Consider the following 18,407-nt stretch of genomic DNA (forward strand, 5'->3'; position numbering starts at 1 on the left):
CAATGACCTAACATTGACCATCTTAAATGGGATGGTTAATTCTTTAACATAATTTAGACAAGTTAATCATGTTTGTTATACCGTCATTATCCTGTCATTTTCTCTAAAGTAAAAAAAGGTCAATGAAATTAATTATCTTATCTTATCAAGTTCATAGTATTAAATAATAATGTGAACACATGAATTTATTTTGAAAATGACTTTGGAAGTTGGAATCCAATATTGTTTGCTGATTATAAAAAAATAATCGATAATTATAAGTGTGTGATTCTCTAAATAAACAATTACATATTTGTATATGTAAGTGTTTGCGATAAATTTTAAACATATGGAAAATAAATTAACCACACAAATAAAATCTAAAGAAACATAAATATTTTATTGATAATAGTGCGGGTACAATCCTGTTCCTTCTTGATTCTCCTCTCATAAAATTTACACATGATTTGAGGGTCATTAGTGGCGTATTTCTTGAACAAGAATGATTTAGATTTGACCTCTATATGAATATTCCATAGCTTTTCTGGAACATATTGATATGTCTTTTAAGGGAATTTAGTATCCTTTATATAGGCATAAACTAGGGTTTAGGGTTGAGTAGCCTCCAAGAATTCTAATTGAAATTGAACACACCTTCTAGAGTCCCAATTCGAATTGAACACGTCTTGTAAAATCTCACAAAACTTCAATGTCTACACTCTACAATAGGTCAAGGNTTTGAGAGCCATTAGTGGCGTATTTCTCGAACTAGATTGATTTAGAATTGACCTCTATATGAATATTTCATAACTTTTTTGGAATATATCGATATGTCTTTTAAGGGAATTTAGTACCCTTTATATAGGCATGAACTAAGGTTTAGGGTTGAGTAGCCTCCAAGAATTCTAATTGAAATTGAACACACCTTCTAGAGTCTCAATTCGAATTGAACACATCTTGTAAAATCTCACAAAATTTCAATGTCTACACTCTACAATAGGTCAAGGAGCGACTATTTTATTTCTACACATTCATTTATTTAAAATTTGAAAATTACAAAAAAAATTAGAGATGAAATCGTAAAAAAAAATTGATCAGATTAACAGTGCTTATAAGTCACAAAATCATAAGTCAAGAATGACCAATTTATAACTTTTATCTTATTTTGACAATAGCAAGATGAGTGATATATTTAGCGAGCATCCGTGAAGAACACAAGCAAAGCTGATGTTCTCGTATTAATATATTCCATCAAGAGAAAGGAGATAGACAAATAAGAAAGGGGGAGGGGGGGGGGAATCGAAAAACTTAGCTTTCCATAGCGGACCATTAAAGGTTGTGATAAAATAAGGCAAACAACAAATTATTTGTCTTTCAAGTTGTGAACAACTTCCATAACTAAGCAAAGACACTAACATACTAAAACAAGACATCTTAAAAAACACACACAACATCAAGAAGATCAACAATGATTTTCAAGAACCAAAAAAATTTGGTTTTGAGATTAAACATTGTTCATTTTTTGCCCATATCTAGCACGAATCGATACTTGACATCGGATTTAACAAGGCGTTCCAACGCTGTATTCACGTAGTCCATCGCTACGACTTCAACATCTGGTGTTATGTTATGCTTTGCTGCAAAATCTAACATTTCTTGAGTCTCTTTCATTCCTCCCATTGCACTCCCAGCAATTGTCTTCCTTCCTGTTTTCCACATTATACACTTATACTTCAATATGAAATTAAATAGTTTAAAGAGTACGTAACAACAACGATAATCTGGCATAATATATAAACAAACACTTAAACTTGGCCTTAAATGACAAGTAAACATTATATTCCAACTTTAAGAGTGCATATCTCGACATCTCAATTTGGTCTTAACTGACAACTAAACACTCCAACTCGTCCCCACTGTGTCTCGTAGACACTAATGCTGATGTGACACATAAATTTTAGAGGTGTCTCACTACTAAACAATCACTATTCTCCCATTGGAAAATGTGTGGCTATTCCGACAGATATTTTGATTGAATCGATAGGGAAAAAAACCATAATGTTTTCATATAGAAAGTTTCTCACTACTTCATTGAAAATTTGTTTTTCACCATGCATTTTCTAGTAAGTTGGTTTGGTTGAAAAGTTATGATCTATAGCATAACTTTGCAACTGATTAGCCGTGGGAAAAACCTTTGTTTCTAGTAGTGTCTAGATGATCGTTTTGTAAGTTGAAATGTTCAACTGACACAATGAAAATGAGTTGAGGTGTTTAGACGTGCATATTTTATATTTAAGACTAAATTTGAACGTATATTGATGTATCATGACCAATATACAAAATCGAACTATAAACATTAGGACTTATTTATATTGTGTTCTATCGTTAGCTAAGTCAACGTAGAATTCGAAGAGTAAACTTACCCAAGATTAAAGGAAACACTGGCATTTCAAGTGGTTGAGGAATTGCACCAACTATAACATGATTACCATGAGGCTTTAACATACCAAGATATGGTAAAAGTGGATGAACTGCTGAAACAGTATCAATAATTCCATCCAATGTGTTCATTGCACCCTGTTACATTAATTCAAGATTTTAAAAAAAATCATAAATTTCAACTAGAGGTGACAAATCGGCTCAATCTTTTAATAACCCGTCCAAGTTTAAACAGGTTGAGTTATGATCAGTTTGTTGGTTTGGTTGAACCATGATCTATCATGATAGTGTAACACGACAGGTTAAAATGCATGTTTGACCAAACTTCTAAACAGTCAAATGTTTTGTATCTCACTTTACAAAAAGATTTAATTTGACAAAGTAGAGGTACTTGTTCAAGTTTTTTTTTTTTTTAAAAAAAAGTGTTTTAGTAGCAAAAGTTGAAAAAAAATAGTTTTTCTCCGGAAGGTCTTTTGAAATATTGGCAAGTACAACTAGCTTGCACTGATATTGGCAAAAGCATTTTTCAAAATGATTATCAAAACACAAACTGTTTTCTTTAAAATTACTTTTTGAAAAGTAGTTACAAGTAAAAACACTTTTCAGAATAAGTAGAATTTTAAAGTTTGACCAAATAAGCTAGATATGAAACATGCTATGACTCACTTTTGACCTATTTTGACCAAAACAACTTTGAATGGACTGAATCATGATTTGTTTATTAATTTGATCTGACATGCTCAACTACCCCCTATAATTTAAAACAACATTGCATAGATAAAAATCCCCAAATTATACAAACCTGAATATGCTCAGGATTGTTGCTAAGTAAAAACTTATCCGCACCGAGATGTTTAAGGGCTTCCTCCTCTTTACTAGGAGAAGTACTTATAACAGTGACATTGCATCCAAAAGCCTTAGCAAATTTCACAGCCATATGGCCCAGCCCACCAAGGCCCACCACACCAATGTTCAAACCAGGCTTATCAAGCCCATAATACTTCAATGGGCTATAAGTTGTGATACCAGCACATAACAATGGTGCAGCTTCCATCGGTAAATTCTCCGGCCAACGGACCGCGAAATGCTCATCGACAACCATGATATCGGAGTAACCACCGTACGTCATCGTTCCATCGATGTACATTTGACCATATGTTTGTATTTGTTTGGGACAATAATTTTCAAGATCATTTGCACAATTGTCACATTTTTGACATGATCCTACTAGACATCCAACACCAATTTTGTCACCAATCTTAAATTTATCAACTTTGTTACCAACTTCTGTCACTACACCCACAATCTCATGCCTATAATTAAAAAAATGAAGTAAAAAAAAAGGTACATAAATGTTAGTAACATTGATAAATTAAATAGGAACAAGTTGTAGTAGGGACATGGTGTATATTGTATAGTTATTGACTCTGTTGTTAGTTCACCTACATTGGAGGTTAGCATTAAATGCTAACTTTATTACCCACTCCCACCCTCTCTCCGTCTGAAATTATTTATCATGATGTGCTTTTACACATCCGTTAAAAACCATAATTTAAGAGAAGTTTCTTATTATTATACCCTTATTTATGTCTTAAAATATAATCACTCTCCACAAAATATTTACTCTATTTATGTGTTGTCTCAATTAACGGAGTTGACTGTAGTGTTCAAGAACAATTGCTATACTTCATTTGTCTCAATATTATGTGCGGAAGCTCGGGGACTGTGATTCTCTTTTACATGCCCCTAAAAACATTAATTAAGAGTTCTTTTTGGGACTATTTTATGCTTATATATATAATTTAAGTTCGATAAAATCACTCTTCATTGAATATTTGCTCTAGTTATGCATCATCTTCATCAATTAAGGTATTTGTAGTCTTCAAAAATAATTTACTAAGGATAAAATGGAAGTATAAAATAAGATAAGTTAATTGCTATGACAAATTAAAAGTACAAAAATTACTAATTAAATCTTAATGAGTATTTATTAGATAAAGTGAACTTGTTACCCAGGTACAACAGGATATCTGGTGACTCCCCATTCATTCTTGAGAAAGTGAAGATCTGTGTGGCAAACTCCACAATACAAGATCTTGAATTGCACATCTTTCTCCCCAGTAGCCCTGCACCATACATACATTAAATCATTTTTCTAAATAGTACACGAAGCATCTCGTGTTCACACAGATCAAAAAAGGATTGCACTACTAAAAATCACTATTTTTTCATTAAAAACTTCCACCTAAAAAACATTCCGTGCCTATTCCCACACTACATCAAAAATTATATTCAGCGGTAATTAAATAACGACAATATCTTAATTACCGCTAAATATGTACTTTTAGCGGCAATTAACACTCTTTATATATGTTCCTAAAGCCTTAAGCGACATCAGATCTAGTGACACTTAATTAATGTCGGTAAAGACTTTAGCACTCTTTATTAATGTGTCTATTTATTGCCGCTAAAAGTTGTTTTTGTTATAGTGCCACAATTATTTTGATTGAATTGGTGAGAAAAGAAAAATTAATAGTGTTTTTACACGAAAAAATTAGGAAGCTTTTAGTATTTCAGTAAGAATGAATTTGTTTTCCATCATGCATTTTCCTAGCTAGTGAGCTGGTTCGGTGATAAATAGATGAGAAAATCATGTTTTATAACACAATTTTCTCATTGATTCGCAATGAGGAATGCCTCTGTTTCTAATAGTCATGATTCCACAGTTCGAACTTGTGATCAACCTATAGATCACATAGAGACAATTTTACAGTTGCTCAAAGACTTCCCTTCAAAGGAGGGATGTGCTAAATTCAATGCAAAAGAAAATATTTACACAATCAGATCAATTATATAAGATATATGTCATATGAGAACCATTAATTTGTAGTCATATAAGAATGATAACTAACATACTATGATAAGTTAAACTACATTATATAATTTATAACAAAAAAAAATTATGCACTGTCAATTTATATAACTTAAAAATTTGATTATTTTTTTTATACATATAGAACTATAATTTGGACTTGTAATAACATAATGAGTACCTTCTTGAGAAGTTGAAAGGAGTAAGAACACCAGAAGTATCTCTAGCTGCCCATCCAAAAGCCTTAATTGGATGTTCTTCTTCTGGGGATTTTGCCATTTCAACAAAATAAATAAAAAAATATAACCCAAAGAAAATAGCTAGATATAAAAATTATTAAAACTATGAATGCCTAGATGAGACTGAGGAAACTCAAAGGGAAAGCCAATATTTATACTAGTTTGATAAGGTTTTTGTTTCAAAAAAAAATATTTAATGGAGTTGAGGCAAAGGCAAATTTTTATTATCCGTCTCGAATTCTTTGTGGTGTTTTTTTTTTTTTCACATGATCCTTAAGAAAATATTTAGTTAGAAGGAGTTTTTGATTATTTTGTGCTTATTTATCTGATCTTGAGATATAATCTTTCTTCATTAAGTATTTTTTTTCTATTTATAACGTGTCATTAGTATTTGCAGTTTTCAAGAATAATAATACGAAGGATAAAATTAAAGAAAAGTCTTAAAGTTTTGAAAAGACAAATAATTTGATATAATATTTTTTTTAAAAATAATCACGATAGATAATTTGAGATAGAAGGATATGTGGATATGAGGCCTAATGGATAGGTATTTTTTAGGGTAAAAGTAGTTGTAAAGTTAGAGAAATGTAGTAAATGATTGTCATAATGGTGCAACTACCAAGTTTGATGAAAGTTAATGTAAAGACAATTATTTGCAATCAATTTTGGTTCTTGTTAGACTGTTTTTTTAAACCTAACAACTAATTTTTACTACATTAACAAAATAAATGCATCACATGATCTTATATGTATATTTTTATCACTTAATCGTCATTAATTAATATATATTTTTATTTAACTAAAATAATTAATAGCACCAGAGAATATGATTTAGTACTGGACAATGAAGTGGATGAGGAATCATAAGATTTAACACACGATTTAATCTAGAAAAGATATTTAATAAAATAACTATTAATTAAAATACACCTAAACTAACTAGACACTACTATTACGAAAAAGTACTTCCAATTAATACAATTAAGATATGGACAAATTATGGGTGCATATCTTGATGCATGTGATAGATATAATTGCTTAATATTGAATTCTTGATGCATGTGATAGATATAATTGCATAATATTTGTTTGGTATGAAAGAAAATATTTTTTATTTTTTTAAAATGTTGAATTAGTTAAATTTTTGGACAATAATTTTTTGAGAGAGCATGCTTTTTTAAAAACGAGGAATATAATTTCTTCTAGTGGAATTAAGAAATAAGTTTTATAAGTAATATTATAATGTTATTTCAGCTGATCTTTCAGTACACCTTATCTTCATTTTTATCACGGTAGACTTTGTCATTCTCACCATTTCACATCATTACATTCCATAATATTTTTCTATATTATATATAAACATTTTTAGAATAATATTTTTTATTTACATATCAAACACAAAAAAATAAAACGATTTTTCATGAACCATTTTACCGTATGAGTTCGTATAATTCAATAAATTTAGCGCAATTTTCTATTTAATATATATAAACAAAAAAATTAGATATCGATAATTTTAAAAGACTAGAATTCAAAATCTTGAGCAAAATCAAATTTAAAGATTGAGAATTATGAAAATAAAAATTGGCTAATGGACCTGCCATATCAAATTATTGGATCAAACATGTCAAAATAGCGTAACTTGATGGGTCAAAATGCAACTGAATTCAAATATATAAAAACAAAGTTGAAGATTAGGAATCCAAAATAACAAATATTTAAGGGTGAAAACACCCTAATGGCCAAAAATCTACTATTTTGGCCATAAAATGTCGGTTTTATTTTAAATTCATAACGATAGTATTCAGACCATCTTGCATGCACATTTAGTCAACTTTCAATGTTTTCCCAACATCGAGCACAAATCGATACTTGACATCTGACTTCGAAAGGCGTTCCATAGCAATATTTACATAATCCATTGAAACAACTTCAACTTCAGGTGTAATTTTGTGCTTTGCTGCAAAATCAAGCATTTCTTGTGTCTCTTTCATTCCTCCAATAATGCTTCCTCCCATTATTTTCCTACCTGAATATTGAAGAATCCAAATTATAAAGAAATAAAAAGAGAATTAAGAAAATTGGCGGAATACATTGATAAACCCTTAAACATTCTAATAAATTTTATGTAGAATTCAAATTATGACATATTTTAATTGAACATCTGAATACATGATGATAAAGTGTTCATATTACCGGTTCAAATTTTAGAAAAGCTTTTGCGTGTATTCTCAAGGCCTGTCATGTAAATAAGTTAACTATATAAAAGGTCGTCTCCTTTAATTATATACATCAACCTCAAGTTGGAATAAGTCTGAGGTTTTACGACTTATTGAGGCTAATACATATAATTAACAAAAGTGATATATTTTTAGGGTTATACTTATCAACGTAACTGACGCTTGAAAAAACACACGGGGAGACTTCCCAATTTTTGAGCTGAAAGTATCTAATATCAAGTATTAATACTTTATCTTCTATTTAGGTACTCAATTGAGACAGACAATCGCTTGAGTGTCTAAATAAAATTTATTAACATGAGATATCGATGTATTCCGCGAAGAAAATTCAGTAAAGATTATTTATTTATTTTACCCATAAGCAAAGGGAAAACTGGCAACTCAAGTGGCTTTGGTGGTGCACCAACCATTACAAGCTTTCCATGAGGCTTTAATATATTGAGCAATGGAGCAATTGGATGTTCTGCTGAAACTGTGTCTATAATTCCATCTAATGTGCTTGTTGCACCCTGCAAAATAATAATAATAATAATACTAACTCATACGATATCTGATATCCACATATATGCTCGTCAATTCGTAGACACTATACAATACTCACATATTCACGATATAGTTATGTAAAATAAGTAATACAATTCGACAAGCATTAGTTAATTTAAGACCACAAGACTGAAGGACATTTTAGTAATTCGACATGCCATTAGTTTAAGACTACAAATTCAAAAATCTATTTACTTTCTAAAATTTTGTGTCAAGTTAAAATCAGACAAACAAATTAAAACGAAGAGAACATTGACTGACACATCTTAATCCAAGCAAACATTAGAGAATTTATAATACGACATGTATACTCATACCATTTTAATAGGCAAACGACATCCAACTTAATACATCTTATAGTTCTTAGATGGCAAATATATAGTCGATATCGAGATGCCAAACTAGTTAATAAGTGTATAATAATTGTAATTTTCAAGCATAAACATAGAAAAAAATACCTGCATTTGTTCTTGATCATGACTAATCAAGAATGAATTAGCACCAAGATGTTTAATTGCTTCATCCTTCTTATTAATAGAAGTACTAATAACAGTCACATTGCATCCAAAAGCCTTTGCAAATTTCACAGCCATATGGCCCAGCCCACCAAGGCCCACAACACCAACGTTCAATCTAGGCTTATCAAGCCCAAAATATCTCAATGGGCTATATGTTGTGATACCAGCACACAACAATGGGGCAGCTTCCATCGGTAAATTCTCCGGCCAACGGAGCACGAAATGCTCGTTGGCCACCATGAGATCGGAGTAGCCTCCGTATGTGGTGGTTCCGTCAGAGTAAGTTGTACTATATGTACCAATGTGGCTAGGGCAATATTGTTCGAGGTCATTGGTACAACTATCACATTTTCGACATGATCCTACGAGTACTCCAACACCTACATTGTCCCCCACCTTCACTTTTTCTACCTTGCTACCGACCTCGGTTACCACGCCCACTATCTCGTGCCTATAAAAACACACGTAAGATATTGTTTGAACAGAGGTTTGATACATAGATATTTTTATACAAGTGCAAGAATTGTATAAAAGAAAGAATCTAGACATGTCAAGATTGAAATTCAAAATGATTTTTAATCTTAATCAGAAATTATTATTTTCAACAGAATAATAAGCAATCGTACGAAAAGGCAAAAAAAATATGAAATAATTACTATAACATATGCATGTTAGATTGTACTAAAAACAAGTGAATTTATGACTACCACATATAGTGTTTGGGACCATAACATGTTACCTGCAATTATTAATAGTTAGGTACAAACAATAATAATACTATCCACTGTAAAAGTCCTCCATTGTGAGTTGATGTTATAGTGGTAAAATTTTGGCCTACATTGGCACTTGTCTTCAAAGAGTTGCCCATTTTATTTTTCATCTGATATCCGATATAAGCATTAAGATAATGACAGATTCAGAGTTTTATTGCGAATTTTCAAAACTTTTTAATAATATTTATAAAAGAAATATATATTTAGAAATCGTAACAAGATAAGCTTTTGATTCAGCGATTGAGATAAAACTTACTTAAGCATTTTTTTGCCCTCCTTGATGAGGGTTAATATCTCCTTAAATTTTGAATATGCCTATGCATTGAGCTTTTTTTCTTTTTTTTTTTGAAAAAAGAAAATAAGATTGTTGGAAACTCATAAATTTTAATTCCAAAATTACTAATCCTAGAACCAAAAAAACTCCTATTAAATGTAGAATAAGTTAATCCCAAATTTATTATCGAAATTATCCCTCACACTAAAAAAAAATAAAAATTAAAGGTGATTGGAGAAAAATGAGTTGGTCAAAGATAAAACAAAATATTTTCCTTGAAAGTTTTGTTTCAAACCAAAAAGGAAAGACAAACAAGCAGGCCAGAGCCCAGAGGAAACAAGGTGAGTGAATTTATTCAATTTTATTCTCTCTTTTTTTCTCCGCAAACAATGATAACATACTCAGTGTAACTTTATAAATAAGGTCAGTGACAAATAAGATATATACATAATTTATTCCTATTTTTTGGTGTAGCCGTGTAAAGAGGTTAGAAAAAGTGTAATCGATCATAACATAATTGAAAGAAAAATAACAACAGCAATAAACAAAGCAATCATAGTAATAGATAATAGTAAAATTTAAGAAAAGAGTACTAAAATACTAGTTAATTTTGCATATATTATGCAAGTATATTGAAGGAAAATTAGAATGGAAAATAATGAATTTACCCAGGCACAATAGGGTACTTGGAATTATCCCATTCATTCTTGAGCATATGAAGATCTGAGTGACAAATTCCACAATACAACACTTTGAATTGTACATCATTCTCCCCAGTAGCCCTACACACACAAATAATAATAATAATAATAATAATAATAATAATAATAATAATAATAAAAAATAAAATAAAATAAAATAAAATAATAATAATAAATAAAAAAAAAAATAATAATAATTAAAAAAAAGTAGAGATTGAGCATTTTAAAACACTATGATCTTAACAAAACTAGAGTTAAACTCAATATTATGTATAATCATGGGTGGAGCCAGAGGGAGCGGAAAGGGATCATCCGAACCTTCTTTGATGTAAAAAATTATATATACATAATTAAGGTCAATTTTTATGTATGATAAACTTCATAGTGAAAATCGTTTCAACTACTATGTACAATTTTAAAAATGTACATAGTATGTAGACACAAATAGATCTAAACACCACTATATTAAAAAATAAAAGATATATATATGTACTAATTAATATGGGTTAGTATAGTCTTTAATCAGAACCCTCGAATTCAAATCTTTGAGAATAATTTTTTCTTTTTATTAATAGTGTCTCCACTAAAAATGAATATGAAACACGCGAATTCTCAAACCCTAATATGAATATCGAATATTGAGCGAAAAGAAACTATACCTTCTTGAGAAGTTGAAAGGAGAAAGAACACCAGAAGTGTCTCTAGCTGCCCATCCAAATGCCTTAATTGGGTGCTCAATTTCATAGGATTTTGCCATTTTTCCTCCCAAAGTAAAGTTAATTAAAATTCACCTAAAAAAATAAATAACCAAAACAAAAGGTTGAAACAGAAGAAAATGTGTATAAAATAAAAACCAAATGCCCATTTGGTATTCATATTTATAAAAAAAAAAGTTAAATTTTGGTCGATTGGTCCAATCATTTCTCAATTTCTAATCTTTAAAGGATAAAAACGTGCAAAAAGATATATATACTCCTTTTAATCGTTTTATTTGATCTATATTGACTTGATAGTTTTTTTAAAAAATAATTTGTTAGGGGTTTATTTTTTCATAAATTAACCTTATTAATTATGTTTTGATAATTTAAATTTGGCAACTTATATTTTATGTAGTTATGTAATGATAACGGTGTAGTAATGGGAGAAAAATAATGAATTTCTCTTAATTTGCTAAAATAGACAATTAAAAAAATACGTAATAATCTATTTTTAGTATAAACGCTAAGTAAAATAAAATGAAGAAAAAGAAAATATATTTTTAGTTAATCATTTAATGTAAAAATAAATAATATAATTACTAATTCAAAACTCTTTTTAAAATCCTACCAAACATGAGACAAACTAATCCTGAATTTGGTCTCGAAGTTATAATCCTTTATCCCTCAAAATAAACGTTAAAGTTTTGTTTTGAAACAAATAAAAACATGATTGGAGAAAAAAAGAAAAAAGAAATTATTATCCTTGGCATTTTTGTTTCTAACAGAAAAGAAAGACAAAAAAGCAGGCGACAAGGTAGGTGATTTTAGGGAAAAAAATAATAATCTGAACTTGGTGCTTCGTCTCTAAACTATTAACAACGTTGAAAACATCACTCTAATTGACTAGCTGAACTTAAATACTTATGCAAATGACAAATATCAGCTATATAGACAACACAATTAAAGTTCTCATTTATAAATATGTGCATTGAGAACCTACTTTTAACAAAGAGTAGTCTAACACGATTATAAGTGGGATCCGAAGAGAACATTGTGTATGTAAATTGTACCCCTACGTTGGAAAATAGAAAGGTTATTTTTCGATAGACCCTTGGCACAAGAAAAAAAACGTGACAAAACAATAAAGATCAAGGAGATTATTACATGCTTCAACCATTGCCCTTCAATTGAAATTTTAGTGAACAAATAGCAATAATAACCAGGCAGTATAATTAATTAAATAATTAGCCCTTTCTTATGTCATATAATATATTGAGTGCAACAATATAATAAGATGCCCAACATGAATACACCAAGGTTAATAATGTCATAATATAAATATCTAAGAGGGCTATAATGTAATTTCATAGAATTAGGGTTTTCTAAATGTTATAAACATAGCCTCCAAACAAACTTGTTATACCTAGCAACTTTTTTCCAAGACTCATATTCACTTTGTTTTTTTTATAAAAAAAAACTCTCAATATCTTTTTGATTTATAGCCTTTGTATGTCAAAGTTTCGATACGCACCTGAATCGACAACATATGAATATTGTTCGAACTTTTTTAAAAATATTGTGCGTACATCATATATTGTGCGTTCATCATTTTTATGAGTCTGAATAACATATATCATATATAATACATATGTCGATTCAGGTTCGTATGAAAACTGTGACATACTTCAAAGGATAATGTACGTGATATTTATATGTATGTAGAACTTGAAGGGCTACAAATGTAATGACACATAACTAGGGTTTTCAAGTAATATAAACACAGCCTCCAAAATATTATATTGGGAATAAATTCAACGGCCAAGATTTTCTTTTAACATTACCCAATATATCTATATAAACACTAGTAACTTTTTGAAGCCTCGCATCAATTCATACACATTTTTATTCTATTGTTTTTTTTCCAGCTTTTTGATAGCCTTTATATGTCAAAGTTTGCAACACACCTGAATCGTCAAATATTTTTTAATATATATTTGTCGATTCAGGTTTGTATGCAAACTATGACGTATTTTAAAGGATGATGTATACAGGTCTATTTCTTAATGGTGAGATTTGAATTCTAATCTTTTATAGTTTTTGTATTTTTGTTTTATTAATCGTTAAATCATACCATCGAGGCTATGTGTGGAGAAGTTAAATCCACTCTATTTCAATTGACAATACTCTCATTTTTCTAAACTTCCGTTTTTTAATTTCTTTTTTGATGTTTTTGTGTTTGGATTTTATTTTGAATTATGAGATATTCATTCAAAAAAATAATTCGTGATGGATAAATTTTATTGTCAAACAATAAATATTAATTGCTAATCTTAATTAATGATGGATTATCAAAAAAATGTTATGTTAGTTGGGTGGTCTTTAGTTGGGTTTATAGGTGAGATATATTTTTTGAAAATTACTTGGTATTTTTGGAATTAAAAAACAAGTTTTATGATATTTTTATAAAAAAAAATCAGACCCTTAATAGAAAAATGGTAAATATGTACCATTTATTATACGTATATTCGATTCTGCTTTACTGAGAACGATTGAGAGGAAGAAGTGAATAAATAGTTGTTTGTAGCATAACAATTTAAAACATAGTCAAGGTTTTAACAACAATAATAATAATAATAATATATTTTGTAGAGTCCCCACCCTAACTTAGGGGAAGAGAGTAAAAAAATAATTTAAAATTGTCTTTGCAAACTTTATAATGAAAATTTTAAAATTAATTGGCTCTTCAAACTTCATAATGTCGAATTTGAAATTCAAACTCGATAATATTTCCTTGAGGCCAACTTCAAGCTCAGAACATTAAACTTAAGGTCTAAAGTATTCTGTAACAAGTTAAGAGTTATGTTATTTAAGTTTTGTTTAATTTATTAAAAGTGGTTAAACTTTAAATAGTTTTTGAAAAACATGGCTATGTTTCAAAGTGTGCCAATCACATATGCACTACCTGGGCCCAATTTTGGAGTAAATTTAGACTTTTGGCCCATTACTGAACTTTGTTTTGGGCTTGGGTGTAGTAGCTGGTAATAAAACAGGAAGTAATTTGTTTATTATACTATGTGCTTTATATAATTTTTACTTAACAAAAAGGCGATCATACTTTGTTTTAACTTAGCATCGACGTGTGTTTTGATGCTCAATTGATAGTTGAGGTATGAAACTAACAAAAAAGCGATCATACTTTAGGCAGGTAAATAAATAGAACAATATATAGTTAAGGTATGAAATTTGCGAAAAAATAATAATTTAGACGTATAAATAAAATATAATGGATAATTGAACCCTTAAATTTGCGAAAATGAGATATAAAAACAAATTTGAAGATTAGAAATTCAAAATAACAAAGACTTAAAAGGGTGAAAATTTCAGATAAGAAACCCACCCTAATGGCCAAAAATCTATATTTTGGCCATAATTTGTTGTTTTATTTTAAATTCATAACGATAATATTCAGATCAGCTTACACCCAGCTTTCAATGTTTTCCCAATATTGAGCACGAATCGATACTTGACATCCGATTTCAAAAGGCGTTCCATGGCAATATTATAATCCAGTGAAACAACTTCAACTTGAGGTGTAATATTATGTTTTGCTGCAAAATCAAGCATTTCTTGGGTCTCTTCCATTCCTCCAATGATGCTTCCTCCCATTATTTTCCTACCTATAAAAATTTAAGTAATGTTATTAGAACAATATTGAAAATATCGGCGGAACACATCGACAATCATTTAAATTTTCTAGTAAATTTTATTTAGGCACTCGATTACGACCTATTTCAATGAGCCATGTAACACATGATAAAGCGTTCATATAAGATACTTTCAGCTTAAATTATAGAAAAGCTTTTATACGTGTTCTCATGACCTATCACATAGATAACTTAACTGCATAAAATATGTTATATACTTTAATTATATGCATTAACCTCAACTGGAATAAGCTTGAGGTTTTACAGCTTATTGAGGCTAGTGCATATGATTAAAAGAAGTGACATGTTTTTAGTAGTTATACTTGTCTACGCAATTGATAATAACATCACTTTATCATGTGTTCAGTCAAAATAGACCATAGTTCAAGTGTTTAAATGACATGAAATTTACTAACAAGTTCGAGTTATTTCTGTTACCCATAAGCAAAGGCCAAGCTGGCAACTCAAGTGGCTTTGGTGGTAAACCAACCATTACAAGCTTTCCATGAGGCTTTAATATATTGAGCAATGGAGCAATTGGAATGTCTGCTGAAACTGTGTCTATAATTCCATCCAATGTGCTTGTTGCACCCTGCAAAATAATAATAATAATAACACACTCGTATTATAATGTGTCATGTCAAAATCAGACAAACAAATTAAAACGAAGAGAATATTATATCAATCCTAGCTCACATACCGTTTCAATGTAAGCAAACATGTCAGAGGACTTATGACCCGACATGTACATTGTTTCAACGAAAACCTGTCTAATTACACAAATATTCGTATCATATTTACTAATTCTCTCTATAGTTTGAAATAATTACATATTGTCTCACAAATTAATAATTCCATACCAAATACACTGAAATAGGGAGAAAGGGAGCAAGAGAAGGAAAAAGGCGAGTGAGATAGTCTATGTATCCCAGATACATGCGAATCACACTAGACACATGTATATAGGATACCATATACATTTTGAAATACAGGTAGATAGGGAGAGAGGTGAGCGAGAGAGGAGAGAGGAGATAGGAGAGAGGCAGCAAGAGGATCAGGTACATGAATCCATTTGGATACAATATATTTGGAACAAATTACACTTAATTTTAATTAAGCCTCATGTATCCGAAATCCAAATTTTGGTAATATTCATAAAATTGAAAATTCGTGTAAATGGAAGTAATTTGCTCCTAAACTAGTGAGAAAAATACCTGCATTTGTTCTTGATCATGACTAATCAAGAATGAATTAGCACCAAAATGTTTAATTGCTTCATCCTTCTTATTAAGAGAAGTACTAATAACAGTCACATTGCATCCAAAAGCCTTTGCAAATTTCACAGCCATATGGCCCAGCCCACCAAGGCCCACAACACCAATGTTCAATCCAGGCTTATCAAGCCCAAAATATCTCAATGGGCTATATGTTGTGATACCAGCACACAACAATGGGGCAGCTTCCATCGGTAAACTCTCCGGTCAACGGAGCACGAAATGCTCGTTGGCCACCATGAGATCGGAGTAGCCTCCTTATGTGGTGGTTCCATCATAGTAAGTTGTACTATACGTGCCAATACTGCTAGAACAATATTGTTCGAGGTCATTGGTACAACTATCACATTTTCGACATGATCCTACGAGTACTCCAACACCTACATTGTCCCCCACTTTCACTTTTTCAACCTTGCTACCGACCTCGGTTACCACTCCCACGATCTCATTCTTGTAAAAACACACGTAAGATGTTGTTATAATCGAGGTTCAATATCTACACAAGCCATACAAGAAAACTAAAATAGAAATTTAATAAAAATATTTTCCTTTCTTAATTACCCTAGTTAATTTTCCAAAATTTAAATATTCTTCAAATAATGAATTTACCCAGGCACAATAGGGTACTTAGAACTATCCCATTCATTCTTGAGCATATGAAGATCTCAGTGACATATTCCACAGTACAACACTTTGAATTGTACATCATTCTCCCCAGTAGCCCTACATCCAATAAAATAAAAATAAAAAACATTAAATAATTTCTTCTCATATGTTGAAGCGAGTAAAATAATCAACGTCTTAACGTATAAATTAATTAAGATGAGCATAAACAGGTTGGATTATTATTATTATTACTTACATCCAGTAAAACATAAATAAATACATTAATCGAGATACGTGCAAATCGAGTACGACTACCACGTACCATTATTAAGTAAAAAGGGATTAAAGTCCCACCTAAATTATATCACTTATACATATGTACAAGGTTAAAAACTTAAATGTAATGATGGATCCTTGAACAATTCTTTAAGTTTGTCAAAAGAAAACAAAAGGTTTGATGCACTAAGTGGTGGAAATCTTACGAAAAATACTTGATTATGAAATTTTGTTGAGAATTCTTAAAAGTTTGAGACACGTCAAAGACATTGTGTTCAAGTATATTTCACCTGATCTGGAAGTATTTCTCATAATTTAACAAACTCTTCTATTATAAAACTACTAGAATACCGAAACTAATACAATTATAAAAATAAAATCATAACTTCTTGAGAAGTTGAAAGGAGAAAGAACACCAGAAGTATCTCTAGCTGCCCATCCAAATGCCTTAATTGGGTGCTCAATTTCATGGGATGATTTTGCCATTTTTCACCTAAAAAAAGTGAAGTTTTTAAGAAAAAAATAGAAGAGAGCCAAACAAATGAAGATTTGTAATCAAGTAGCTATTTGGTATCCATATTTATATATATATAAAAAAAACTAAGCTAGATGCATATTGGACGTATGTTTTGGTGGGATGATTGAGATTTATTCAGTTCTAATTAAAGATTTCGTGTTTGAGTTCTTAAAATGCAAAAAATTACTATTGGGAGTACTCACTACAACATAAACAACTTTTTGTGGCAATAGATATGGAGTGATACCGATATTAGTTAGTTGACGTTATTTGATTCAATATCGCTATAGGCTTTAGAACATTTGCAAAGAATGTTAATTGCATTTAGAAAGATATATTTAATAACAATTAAACTATTATTGTTAATTAATTATCTCTAAAAATTATTTTTGCTTATCACTAGATGTGAATCCTATAATACGAAAATTCAAATTTAATCGAATCAGATACAGCTGTCAAATACCACGTGAATAGCCTAGAAAAAAATATTGTCGTCTGCCAGGCTGCCCCCATAATTTTTTAATTTTAAAGGACCAAAAAAAGGCAAAAGAGAAAAAAACATGTACCAAATACAACTAATTTATCTAAATATTTAATTTAAGTATTTGAACTCTAGTGTGTAAAATGATCCTGAAGTAATTAAATAATATATTTTGGACACTTTTAATTCAATAGATTATTGTAGTTCAGCGATTTCAGACGTCTCGAATGAACTAGAGCTCGAGTGTACAAATCTCACTAGCTAATATGAAGT

General features: G+C 30.0%; 2 protein-coding genes and 1 pseudogene across 2 annotated transcripts; all 3 read right to left on the reverse strand.

The window, feature by feature from the left end:
• Positions 1-1,315: 1,315 nt before the first annotated feature.
• Positions 1,316-5,649, reverse strand: LOC125843532 (8-hydroxygeraniol dehydrogenase-like). Its single transcript, XM_049522643.1, has 5 exons — positions 5,472-5,649; positions 4,431-4,544; positions 3,221-3,731; positions 2,403-2,556; positions 1,316-1,685 (listed from the first exon to the last, which is right to left on the reverse strand). The coding sequence occupies exons 1-5, from the start codon at positions 5,567-5,569 to the stop codon at positions 1,495-1,497; spliced, it is 1,068 nt and encodes a 355-aa protein (XP_049378600.1). The 5' UTR covers positions 5,570-5,649; the 3' UTR covers positions 1,316-1,494.
• A 1,605-nt stretch (positions 5,650-7,254) lies between these two features.
• On the reverse strand, positions 7,255-11,412 carry LOC125843531 (8-hydroxygeraniol dehydrogenase-like). The gene is made up of 5 exons (XM_049522641.1): positions 11,238-11,412; positions 10,546-10,659; positions 8,771-9,281; positions 8,125-8,278; positions 7,255-7,558 (listed from the first exon to the last, which is right to left on the reverse strand). The coding sequence occupies exons 1-5, from the start codon at positions 11,333-11,335 to the stop codon at positions 7,356-7,358; spliced, it is 1,080 nt and encodes a 359-aa protein (XP_049378598.1). The 5' UTR covers positions 11,336-11,412; the 3' UTR covers positions 7,255-7,355.
• Positions 11,413-14,873: 3,461 nt separating this feature from the next.
• On the reverse strand, positions 14,874-16,689 carry LOC125843534 (geraniol dehydrogenase 1-like; annotated as a pseudogene).
• Between the last annotated feature and the right edge of the window lie 1,718 nt (positions 16,690-18,407).

The sequence above is a fragment of the Solanum stenotomum genome, chromosome 11 (genome assembly GCF_019186545.1).
Source record: "Solanum stenotomum isolate F172 chromosome 11, ASM1918654v1, whole genome shotgun sequence".
NCBI classification, from domain to species: Eukaryota; Viridiplantae; Streptophyta; class Magnoliopsida; order Solanales; family Solanaceae; genus Solanum; species Solanum stenotomum.